General features: G+C 44.6%; 1 protein-coding gene across 3 annotated transcripts; it reads left to right on the top strand.

Annotated features, from left to right (window-relative positions):
- The first annotated feature begins 37 nt into the window (after nucleotides 1–37).
- lsr (lipolysis stimulated lipoprotein receptor) lies at nucleotides 38–11,662 on the top strand. 3 transcript variants are annotated; one of them, XM_078094750.1, is made up of 16 exons: nucleotides 38–179; nucleotides 682–703; nucleotides 861–1,261; nucleotides 1,512–1,568; nucleotides 1,673–1,702; nucleotides 1,801–2,067; nucleotides 4,234–4,563; nucleotides 5,335–5,454; nucleotides 5,736–5,792; nucleotides 6,986–7,132; nucleotides 7,665–7,889; nucleotides 8,096–8,152; nucleotides 8,871–8,987; nucleotides 9,347–9,632; nucleotides 10,001–10,469; nucleotides 10,576–11,290. In XM_078094750.1, exons 1-16 carry the CDS (start codon nucleotides 137–139, stop codon nucleotides 10,609–10,611), a joined length of 2,664 nt encoding a protein of 887 aa, XP_077950876.1. In that variant the 5' UTR covers nucleotides 38–136; the 3' UTR covers nucleotides 10,612–11,290. The 3 variants fall into 3 exon arrangements, with proteins under 3 accessions (XP_077950876.1, XP_077950875.1, XP_077950874.1); XM_078094748.1 differs by lacking the exons at nucleotides 38–179; nucleotides 682–703; nucleotides 861–1,261; ... (1 more) ...; nucleotides 1,673–1,702; nucleotides 1,801–2,067 and adding an exon at nucleotides 2,721–2,934 and having other exon boundaries at nucleotides 10,576–11,662; XM_078094749.1 differs by lacking the exons at nucleotides 38–179; nucleotides 682–703; nucleotides 861–1,261; ... (2 more) ...; nucleotides 1,801–2,067; nucleotides 5,736–5,792 and adding an exon at nucleotides 2,624–2,934 and having other exon boundaries at nucleotides 10,576–11,662.
- The last annotated feature ends 574 nt before the right edge of the window (nucleotides 11,663–12,236 follow it).

Below are 12,236 nucleotides of genomic sequence, written 5' to 3'. Positions count from 1 at the left end.
TCAATCTTCTTGATTAAAGCTTACTGCCACCAGATGGGGATCTTGATTAGATGTCTTGACTAACGCTACTTCCTTGTTTGAATTTTCCAACAGGTTGATTCCAGTTTCTCTAACGTTACCTTCTTGTCTGATAAAAATGGCTGATCCGAGGAATAGCCTTTTACATTCTCCACCACAAAGTAAGTGTTTATTTAAAGTCCACCATTTATCATCTTTGAGGAAAACAAAACGTTTTCCTTTGGTGCCTGCTACATTTCATTCATTCTTGACCTGATTACCGGCTCTGTTTGAATCTTTGTCCTCTGGCAACTAAACTAAATTACTTTTTGATTTGAATACGTTTTGAGGTCACACACAGCTTCTGTTTACCGCGGTGACCCAGGATTTCCTTTCTGTTATGGTTTTAAAAGCTGACATTGTGTGAAACTAATAGTAGAGGCATGTGACGCAGTTGTCATCCATACTGGAAACGGTTTCGTTATCGTTATCATTGTTATTGAATGAATAAACTATTATAGTGTTTCCTTTCCAGTTAAGGATCGACATAGAGTGTAAACCTCTTAACAGCAGTAGATTATTTAATTTAACGTGATCAGTGCTTAAGACAAAACACTTGGACACTGTTTCGTGAATAACAACTATCATTAGTTGTTTAACATACTTTCATATTTTACTCTCCAGGCCTACACACCCAGGAGAGCGGGTAAGTTTATTTTCTCATCTTGTTTGGGTGAATCTGTATGTTTATGCATCACTTGTTCAGTAACGGCTGGAGTCATTCGGACGTCTGTGGCTTTAATATCATTTGATCATATACTCCAATTCACTTCACAGATATTTCTCTTGTTTTCACATTCCAGCGAGGGGGGCCTCTCCTCCTACATGAAGCATCAATTCAATGATCATTGCAATAAACATGCTTGGGCTGCGGCAGAAAGAGGCAGCTCTGTGATCCCCATTCCGATGGAGAATCTGGACATCTGTGAAGAGCTCTGGCACGCTGCTGGTCCAAAGCCCCACCCTGTGGCTGCTGAGGGGGGCTTCACGCAACCCTCCGCTGGAGCTGTGGTCCACAAAAACTACATTCCACCACAAACGCCGTCAGAAGTGGAAACTTTCAAAGCTTTAGCCACAACAACGGCGATTGCAGAAGAGCACGTGGAGGGGGAAGAAGAAGACAGCTGCTCCAAGATGGCCGCCGGTTCAAAATGCCCCCCACTGGCACCTGGAGGATGGGGGCGGAAGAGAAAGTACCGTAAACGTAATTACATGAATTGATTTTGAATTGTATTTGGATTACTTGAATATAATTATTTTTTTTCCTTTTTTCAATCTTATGTGATGATACAGTATTACTGAAGTAACACTCAGTTGGTACAATTTAATTCAACATCTCTTCTATAAATTCCTATAATTATCACAAACACCTCTCAATATATTCATACAGGTGTATAAAGACCACTCAGCATATAATTCTTATGTCTCACTCAGTGTAATATCACTCTTTGCAGTGCACCTCCTCTGTATGATGGCGATCACGATTCTTCCGCTCTCTGAGGGCCTTCCAGGTGTGTGCAGTTCATTGCTGTATTTATTTACCTATAGAAGTTTAAGAACATAATAATTCACTCTGCTTTGATGAACATCTACCAACATGTTATCCACCATACAGCAGGAGCTAATCCTGCAGCAGACCAAGAGCGTGAGTTAAGACACACTTAATACACTCGGTTATTAATGTAACACAAAATACAACTGTAAGATTTCTCTTGTCAATATTTTTCTGGGCTTTGACTGCAGCAAAGTGTTTCACCTGCAAGGACAAAGACAGATGCCCAAATCTGACGAAGATATTTGAGACCGATGAGGACGGCCACCTCTACCAGAGAGGCCCCAATGAAACATTCCCAGAATGCTCCGGGGTCTCTCCACCTCTGACCAAGAGCTGCACGGTGTGCGGAGACCAATCCGGGATTGTCATCCTCTGCTCCAAGGACGTCGGGCCGAGGATCGACGTGGAAGATGGCGAACAAATTGACGTCATTCCTACAGTCTGCGTGTATCAAAGTAAGGCCGCAAATGTCTGGGTTGAATCTGGAATAACTTTAGTTGAAAAAGACAAAATTGGAGCTGCATATAAGTGATGTTTTGGCGCTACGTCAATGATACTCAACCTTGTGTTAATTCTCATTTGGTGAGCAGATGATGGCACAAAATAACGGTCTATGTGAAAAGGTGTCCCTGCTCCTCTCCCATTCTAATCTAATTCACATCAAAACCCTGTCAAGCAAGTCTTGGTCATCTTTAAAGTTTATTGCAGTATTCAGTAGTTCTGGTCAAAAGTCAGTGGCCCTCGGTTTCTCCTTGTACTCAAACCCACACTCTCTCCCACAAACGGATTGAACATTAACAAACAGTGGCGCTTTCATGTCGTTATCAGTGCCTGGGTCGTACCAACTAGCGGCGGGAGGGGGGGGGTGGTGGTTTAACGTGTTTTTGTTGGTCAAATTTCATCCACACTGAACAAAAATATGCTGTCAAAATAATAGCGTCGTATTTTATAAACTCGCCCTGCTCTCATAAACATGTCTTTGGGGTTAATTTAATCCAACGTTGAACATAAAAACAACCCGAAATCTCCGTGTTTCGCAACCGTCTGCCACCTGCCTCTGGAAGCGCACCTGTGGGTGGCGCGGCTGACGTGACGCGTTCAGGTACCCCCCCTCCACCCACGGCTCACAACGCACCAAAGACACACAAAATGGAACTGAAACTTCCTGGCTGAGGAAAATTACGCTTACTTAATATTATGCTCAAGGTGGGGTGTTGTCGGTGTATTTGAGGAAGTAATAGTAAGACAGGTCGACTGAAAGCTCGGAGAAAGAGGATTAAACATGTTTTGGACGTTAATTGTCGCGGCCTTGATGGCAACAGGTAAGTCGGTGTGTTGTTTTTTTCAAACAGGGTGGGCCCTCTTCCGTGAAAACTACGTCGATAAAAACAGCTCCTATACCTGCTCGTTTTCCTTTAGTTTGGTCGCGGGTTGTACGGAATTCCCTATCAAATGTTCAAACAATCGTTTATCAGGCGACCTCGTTGAGACAAATAACAACCTGTTGGAGTGTTTCCATTTGGCTTTGTACTTGTGCTCGGCCACATTTCAGAGGGAGCTGCTAAAGCATGGCGCCATCAAGTACTTCACTATTCGAGAAGGTACTTGTGCTTCAACGGCACGCAATACTAACGTTAATATTTTGTAGTGATACAACATTAAATATGTAAGTTCTGTAGGTACATTTTTCAGATTTAACACTCAGCTGTGACTTGTAACTAATTCAGTAGTTTTAGGAAATTATTTCTTCTTTCATCACTGACAGCTTTTTCCTTATTTTCCTCTTATTATCTTAAATCTCTCTTTACAATAAAACAGCTTCTATGTTTTGCATCTTGTTGTCACGGTATTCGTTTTCAAACAGACATCAATGTAGTTATATAATGTATACAATATAATATTGAACATTATTATAGTTAGGAAATAAGGCAACCTATTCGCTTAATGTACAAATGACTAAAATGCCTGTTTATTAACAGATCTCTTCTAGTGTAGCAACGTTTCATTAAAGAGTGAGAGTGTCACGCGGTTAAATCTACGAACAGAACATAAGCAAAGCTTGAACAATGTATACAACGTGTTTTAAAACCAATTCCATGGTTCTCTGAATAATTACAGAAGTAAATAAAACACAGACACAGGGGTATTGTGTTTTATTTAACCACAGGTGTTGCCATGTGGAAGTACTTTTTTATATGTAAAAACTGTTTCTTTGTAGTTTTTTATTCATGCTCCTTTTGTGTTTCTGTTTTACATTGTTTATTTAGGGCCTTGACTTTGTAAGATCAGCAATGTGGGAAAAGTCACATGAGTAGGAGAAAAGTTGAGTTTTGCCACAGCAAATGAGCCCCTCTAGTAAACGCTGTCTGGCTTTAAATCATATTTATTTTCAAACAAAATAGCAAAGTCTCGACCGTATCCAAAGTTATTCCTGCGTCCCCATTGAAACCGCATGAATGCAGTCATACTCTTATTGGTCCGGTGACTCATCACACCCACTCGGTGAAACTGGCGGCGTGGAGATACCGTCTGCCGCTTCCAACGCCCTGGAGGTATGGCGGAGTAACCGGAAACAATAACACAGTATTTTTGATATTAAAAAATCCGATATTTCCTCCCAGAGTCCGCCGTGGGCATCTCGGTGCAGTGTCCCACCAAGAGGTACGTCGTCATCCTCTTCCAGCCCGTCACCCTCACCTGCAACTACCAGACGACGGCCACTCAGTCCCCCGTCGTCACCTGGAAGTACAAGTCATACTGCCGCGACCCCATCCAGGCCGCGTTGAATCCCAGCAGCGCCGATTCCATCCTGTCCCAGAACAACCCCAACTTCGACGCCAACATCGAGTGCGCCGACAGCCAGAGGACGGTGCGCATCGTGGCCTCCAAGCAGGGCAACGCCGTGACCCTCGGGACGGATTACCAGGGCCGCAAGATCAGCATCCTAAATAGTGAGTCCACCGAATCCGAAAACACCTGTTTTTTGTTCTTCTTTTCTTTTACATGGCACACGGAAACATCTTGTTTTTTTGTTTGTTTTTGTAAAGTCAGATACTGTAACAGAACACGTCCTGTCAAAACCTTGTGTGACTTGTTCTGTGTGAATGAGCTTCTCAAACTGAATCAGCATTAATGTTTCCACATGGGAAAGAAAGCTGGCAGGTTGTGGCCGACATGATTAGTCATGTTCAATATTCAGACATTTATTTTTCCCATTTGCAACAAGCACAGGCCACGTGAACCGGCACTGAAGCGGGACATAACATAAAGAAAAGGAAAGAGCCCCAAACTAGTGTATTCATGGCGTGTCTTTGTCTCCAGCAAGTGTCCTGCTCAAGTTCCCTTCATCTACAGACGCTGCCGGGTTGTTATTCTCTAATGGAGCCTGGCCTCTTAACCTCTTAGCCTCTAAAATAATGTATTATTATTAGCCACACAATGAAACACTGTACTTGAACCTTGCAGCACAGGCCAAGTTATCCTGAGAGTCTTTGTTTAGTCTGTGCAATTTGTCCGACAAACACGCATTTAACCATCTTTTAATAACCGCCGGGTTCCGCCGACCGACTTTTATTCAATTAGTTCTTTCTTTACGGAACAGACATTCTGATTTGAGCGTAGTTCATCATTGCTGAATGTATCAATATGCACGTTTCCTGACTGAGACCTCCTTGGGAAGATAAATCCTGTAGTCGAACCAATGGCTGTGTTGTTTCCCACAGATGCAGACCTCAATCTGGCACAGACGGCGTGGGGCGACAGCGGGGTCTACGTCTGCTCCGTGATCTCCTCCCAGGACCTTTCAGGGAACGGAGAAGACTTCACGGAGCTTATCGTCCTGGGTGAGTTGCATTCGTAGGCTCATCAGGTCAGACGTGTGCGTGCGCGTGAGCCACTGTCTCTTCTTCTTTTTCTTCTTCTTCTCCTTTTTCTTTAGTGTTCTCCTCCCCCAGTCGCATAAGTGTGGTTAAACAAAGGTCATCCAATAAATTTTCAAATAAACTTGGCCTGATTTTGACAAGTGACAAAGAGAAGACTAAGCATACGCCTTCAAAGGGAATTCATATAAGGCAGAATAATTAGACCACTCTAAAGTAATTGTGGCTTTATCTTTCTTTCACAGAGAGAAAGTCAAATACTACTGATCTCCTGCCTGGCATTGACTTACTGGTTATGGAAGGTAGTACAAGTCCTTTGATTTAGCTCAGTCATGTTTGAGTGTCACACAGGAGGAGGAAGAGAGGATTAGGTTTTAAAAAAAAAAGCAACCTCTGCTGCAATGCTTCTTGATTCCAGGCAATGATGAGCACCTACACACTGCGACAATACCGCTATGACTCATCTAATAGCACAGGCCTCTGCACCCTGATGCAACTACGTGTAAAGATTTGTTTTACCCAAACTTAACCGCTTTCCTCGTGTTGTCCTTAACGTCCCACCTCACCTTTCACTCCCTCGCTCTCGGTGCTTGCCTCCCTCTGTTTCTCCTTCTTAAATATGGCCCTTAAGGAGCGTCCAGGACACGCGTCCCCGCCAAATGTGTCCATTTTAGTTGACTCATTTAACTATTTCCTCCCGCGCTCCGTCCACTTGTTTTTGTCTCTGTGACACGTGTTGCTCTAGCTGTGCTAAAGGCACGATTGTACTCTGCAAGTCAATGAGGAACTGGTTTTACTGGTTTGAACAAAGCATGAAAAAAGAGAGGCATATTTACCAGAGTATTGTAGCTAACGTGCTTTGTTTTTCTGTTGTATTACTGTTATGAAGTGTTCAATCTAGGATGAATTTACGGTGTACTTATTAGATTAGATTAGATTCAACTTTATTGTCATTGCACAGGGTACAAGTACTGAGGCAAGGAAATGCAGTTTAACATCCAACCAGGAGTGCAAAATAGCAAAAAGTGCAGAGTATGTGCATATGTAAAGTGTAATAAGTGAATAAATAGATGTGTACAGTAAGAAATAGTTATGCAATATGAACAGTAAGAAATGGATATACAATAACAGTGCAAGTGTTCAGTGGCTGGAGGAAGGTGTGTGGCAGTCAAGCCAGGGTGGAGGGGGGGGAAGTACAGTCACTGACGGAGATGTGTGTGGGGGTGGGGGGGGGGGGCAGAGTACTTATTTATCGTATTGAATAAACTTGTCTTGTTTTACCTCTTGTCCTTTTTGTTGCTGTTTAACTGACTTTCTTCCAGCTGTGTGACTAATTGTATCTTATTAAAATGCATCTTAGAATGTACTGCATAAATAGCGATAATTTAATATTATTTATAGAATAATTGAACATCTTTAGCTGCCTAGCAACTACTTTTACCGTATGCCACTTTCTGCCTTAACTTAACTCTTAACTGTCCCCCGTCCCACACAGACTGGCTCCTCGTCGTTTTGGTGGTTTTGGGGTTCCTGTTGCTGCTGCTACTAATCGGGATCTGCTGGTGTCAGTGTTGTCCACACACCTGCTGCTGCTACGTCAGCTGCCCCTGCTGCCCTGAGCGCTGCTGCTGCCCCCGTGCACGTGAGTACCAGACGTGACCGCCGTGGTACCGAGGCGTGCACAATGACGAGTAACAAAAAGTCTAATATTGCACCAATTAGAGGTGTGCAAGGTTCTCGTGAGGCTGCTTAGAATGGGACCGCATCAAATATTTAGGACATTTAGCTTCTTTTGAAAGAAGCCAAATGAAAAGACATCTTCTTACCTCGTAAAATGCTAATCAACCAACTATTTTTTTTTAACAATCAACAACAATTTGGCTCCGAAAGTATTTCAGAAACATTTTTCTAACGATATAAACACTTTTTCAAATGTGTCAAACTGTACTTCTAATTTAGTATTTACTAATTTAAAGTTCCTTATTGTTATTCCACTCATTCACATTGTTTACTGTTGGACTCCACTTCATGCAGAAAGAAACATTTTTGGGGATGACTCTGTGAGCTAAGCTAACGGCTGCTAGTTAGCTACATAGTTAGCGTACAGACGTGGAAGCGCTATCAGTAATCTCCCCTCAGCGTTATAAACAATCCTTTTCGTCGTTGCTTTGCAGTGTACGAGGCCGGCAAAGCGGTGAAGAAGGGCGGCGTGCCGATGAGCCAATACGCGGCCACCCTCTACGCTCCCAGCATGTACGCTCAGCCGGCGTACGCCGGCACAACGTACGGCGGGCCGCCGTCTCACCACCCCGGCATGCCCATGCTGCCCCTGCCCAACGGATCCGGACCCCCGCCCCCCCACAACGGTTACGGCCGGGACTATGATGGCGCCAGCTCGGGTGAGTCTCGTTTTGCTGTTCTGATTGAACATCGCGCACTAGTTTCACCCCGACAAAGAAACAATCGTAGCGTGTCCTTGTTTACATTGTGTGTGTGTGTGTGTGTGTGTGTGTGTGTGTGTGTGTGTGTGTGTGTGTGTGTGTGTGTGTGTGTGTGTGTGTGTGTGTGTGTGTGTGTGTGTGTGTGTGTGTGTGTGTGTGTGTAGTTGGACAAGGCTCCCAGGTGCCTCTGCTGCGGGACCAAGACAGTGGCGTGGACCCCAGTGAGTAAAATGAGAAGACGACAAAAAAGTGCTTTTTAAATGATTTCTTTCAATGGCAAAAACCTGCCCATTGAGAAATGTTCTTGTGAGTTGGATCACTCTGCTTTGTTTTTCCTGAAAAGACTTAATATATATGCTTTTTGAAAAAACATTTTTTTAAGAAGCACTTTTTTTAATAGTTGAAAATGTGACGTCATGAATGCCTTCTGATGACCTCTGTTGTAACACCGATGTACTCGTCATTGGGTACTTCTATCAGCTAAAAGCAGTTCATTACTCACTGCACTCTACTTTGTTCTCTTCTTCGGCTTGAGAGTGAAAATGAAACGTCTCCAAATGTCCCAAAAAAAATTGGTTGCATGTCTTGAGTCCTGATTCGTTGGTCGCCTGCATCTCTAAACTTGGGTCTTTCCTCAATAGCGAGGATCAGTGTACACTCTCATATCAGCTGCCACTATTTCATTTTATATCTGTGAGTAACTCAATAACTGGCCAAAATGGCAGTTGTTACTCATGCTTCCTCACATGAGATCTGATCTAGAATGAGAATCTTTTCTCTCGAGGATTCAGGATTCTCATCCTCCATTTAAACTTAATATTCTATCATTTCCTAATTTCTTAATTTTCTATCATTAGTAAGTTAAACCCGTTATTTAATAAGTAGATTGTGTGTATTTGCATGAAGCTGAAATCTGACGTCCTGTCCTCTTCTCTCCAGCTCGCAGTGGCTACCGTATCCAGGTGGACCCCGATGGGAACGCCACGCGGGCCATTTACTACATGGAGCGGGAGCTGGCCAACATGGACCCGTCCAGACCCGGCAACTACAACCGGCGTGAGTGAGCGATCGCTTCCTGCTCGCCCGCTCACAGTGACTGTGGAAGAAAACCCACAACTTCCTCCTAAAGAAGCTGTCGAGACTTAAGAGGCGGCCACTTAATCACTTCCTGCGTCTACAGGAATACAGTTCAATCCTTTTTAAGTTATTACATAAAGCGGCATGATTTAAAGAAGAGTGGTGTATCAAAGCATGAAGGTACATTGTTTTATTGTGGATTTTACTGCTGATGTGAAGCAGTAAATATCTCAAAATAAGCAGACGATGGTTTGTAATACATGATTGATACTTAATTCAGTCCAAATGTGTGGTTTACTCACCCTTCCCTCTCTGCCCACCCCCCCCCCCTGCCGCAGTGGATACCATGACCGAAGTCAGCTCCTTGCACGACAGCGGCGAGCCTCGAGGCCGGGGGGGGCGCTCCCAGCCGCCGCCTCTGGCCACCGTCTACGACCGGGACGAAGCCATGAGCACCATCAGCAGCGTGTCCCAGCAAGGCCAGCGCCACGGCGGCGGGGGCGGTTACCCGGGTGACCGCATGCGCGCTCGCTCCATGGACAACCTCGACGATATCGGGCGGCGCTACGGCCGAGACGACCCGCCGCCCAACAGGCGGCCGGAGGAGTTCAGAGGCAGGAGAGGGTGAGCCGCATTGCTTATGACCATCAGCTGGTTGTTATTCTCCAGGCTTAGCTTAGCTTGGACTGCTACGCTCTGATCTACTCATGCATGTGGTACCCCAGGTTTATTTTTTCCTTATTTTTTTAGATATAGAAATAAGACCTACGGTGAGTCTAACACATATTAAAATGCGCTGAAAGCATTGTGTATTTAGTGTAGTGTGCGTATGTGTGTGTGGTTGCACTGGTTTAAAGCTAAACCTCAGCCGTGTTTTGAACTGGAACGGAGTACACAACAAAGCTTTAAGCTCCACGTTAAAGTTTTGTGAACAGCATCCCGATGTTGTCCTCCCTGACCCCCCCCCTCGTCCCCTCCGCCTCCTCCTCCAGCTCCGATGACGGGTGGAGCAGCAGCGCCCGCAGCGGCAACAGCCGCGACTTTGACGACCGCCGGCGCCGCGAGCCCTCCCCCGACCGCAGCCGCAGAGGAGATGACGGGCGCTACAGGGGCATGGAGGGCAGACGCAGCCGCAGTCGCGACGACCTGATGGAGCTGGCGAGGGAACGCGAGCGCGGCGGCGACGCCCGCGGCCGGCGGGACGACTACGACGACGGGCTCCTGCGGGAGGCCATGGAGAGGAAGAAGCTGGGCGAACAGCAGAGGGCGCGCAGCCGGGAGCGGCTGGACAGCGAGAGCGACCGCTCGGATCGGGCGAGGGCGCCGCGCGGGCCCCCGCCGCTCCCCCACACGCCGCCCTCAGGGCACCCTGCTCGCCGCGGCGACTACCCGCCTCCTCCACCGCCGGTGTACAGCGATGACGAAAGCATGTCTTCTTCGAAAAGAAGCAACCTCCGCAAGGTGAGTCGCGGCAGACTGTACGTGCATAAAGTTTCATGAAGGTCTCTTATGCGGCAGTTTATTTTTTAAATCGATTCTACTCACAAGAAATACGTGTGTCTTACAGAATGGAGCGGTGAGCCGGGAGAGCCTGGTGGTGTGAACCATCATAATGAGCAGCTTGGATCAAAGACTGTAAATACTACTCACAGTGCTAATGCGCTGTGCTGATTCTGTTTCCTTTCCTTTTTTTTATTGCATCATTTACAGTAATTTGTTTAAGAGTTGATCCTAAATATGTATGTATAGGTTTTTTTTAAACAGATTTTGTGCATTTCTTTGGCTGCCACAAGTGCCTTTTTGGAGTATTTTAGAGTTCTATGTGTGGATGAATGATTCTCTCTGAAGGTGTTTTACATCCTCACGAGCAAACCGATTGTTTTACACTCTACTTTCAGTTGCCTCATACTGGTGCTGATGTAGATTTGTAGGGGTCTATCGATTCTTCAGGCTTTTTACTTGTGAAAAATGTATTGTTTTTATAAGAAAATCTATATACAGTCAAAGGGATTGATTTTATCTTCTGCTTTTAACTTTCCATTGCAGTTCTTCTGAATGTCTTTTGAAAACCTGGTGAACCAAAGCTTTGGTTAGAACATGTATTCACATTTAATTTGGATTAAATGTTAATGTGATTCATTTTGATTTCTTTTTAATGCACAATATCTGCGTTTTGAGTTGCAGTAGGTTGTACAGCCGACTACTAACACACTCTGACGGCACAAATGTCTATTGTGAACTGATGAAACCTAATTCCACAATAAAGGTCCCTCGTCAGCCCACTTCTTTGACTGCCAGTGTTTCACCACTAGAGGGCAGCATCTGTCACTAAGATGTGTTTCTCTGGATAGAAACTCCCATTTGTTTGGTAATTGATGACTTAGACACTGATTGCTCTCATTGTTTATTACTGTATGTTCACTACTAGCCTTAGTCGGTTCCTCCTTTTTGTCTGCAGACCTTTTGTGCGATTGTTATACTGAATATATTTCTTGTGTAGGCTGGAGGAAGCAGAGGAGACACAGTACCACTGGTGTCAAAAAATATCATTTCAGTTCACGGTAATTGTGATTTAGGAGCCAAAGGCTGCTTTAGGGTTTTATTCAAAGTTTCATATCATCGGTGAAAATCCCCAATAAAACCCATTTACCTGAGTGCCTGCTCCTTTTTATAGTCACCTGATGAGAAACCCTGATTCCATCTCATCTTGGGGAGACAATGGGGGGGGGGGGGGTTGTTTCACACTTCTATCGTCGGATAGATTACAAAAGCCAAAGGATCAATCAAAATGCAGCAGAGGATGAGATCTTACTTTTATGGTCACTTAAAGGTTACGAAAACGCTGAATCCTACACTTTCCAGCCTGCCGCTGACTTCACGCTCTCTTTTTTTCACACACTTTTTCACCCGAAATGTGTCCTCTCCGAGGCTAATGTGAGGGGGAGCTTTCAAAACCAAACATCAAACTGTAATTCCTGCAGTAATCAGACGAGTTAAAAAAAGATTTGACATACGAACTGCCTCATTTACAATATATCATTGTTGAAATGGTATATTTAACCAACACCACTTGCATAAATGTGTGAAACTATTATGAATCATCAGGCACCAAATGTAATTAAAAAAAAGCGCCCCATTGGGAACCATTATGCACCCAGATGTTACAAAAACGATATTAAGAGTGCAGAATTTAGAGCTGATTCAGTTTGTTACCCCCTACGGTTATGT

Source organism: Gasterosteus aculeatus, chromosome 20, assembly GCF_964276395.1.
Source record: "Gasterosteus aculeatus chromosome 20, fGasAcu3.hap1.1, whole genome shotgun sequence".
NCBI lineage: Eukaryota > Metazoa > Chordata > Actinopteri > Perciformes > Gasterosteidae > Gasterosteus > Gasterosteus aculeatus.
The sequence above is the reverse complement of the archived record's forward strand: the minus strand, read 5'-3'. Positions and strand labels throughout refer to the sequence as shown.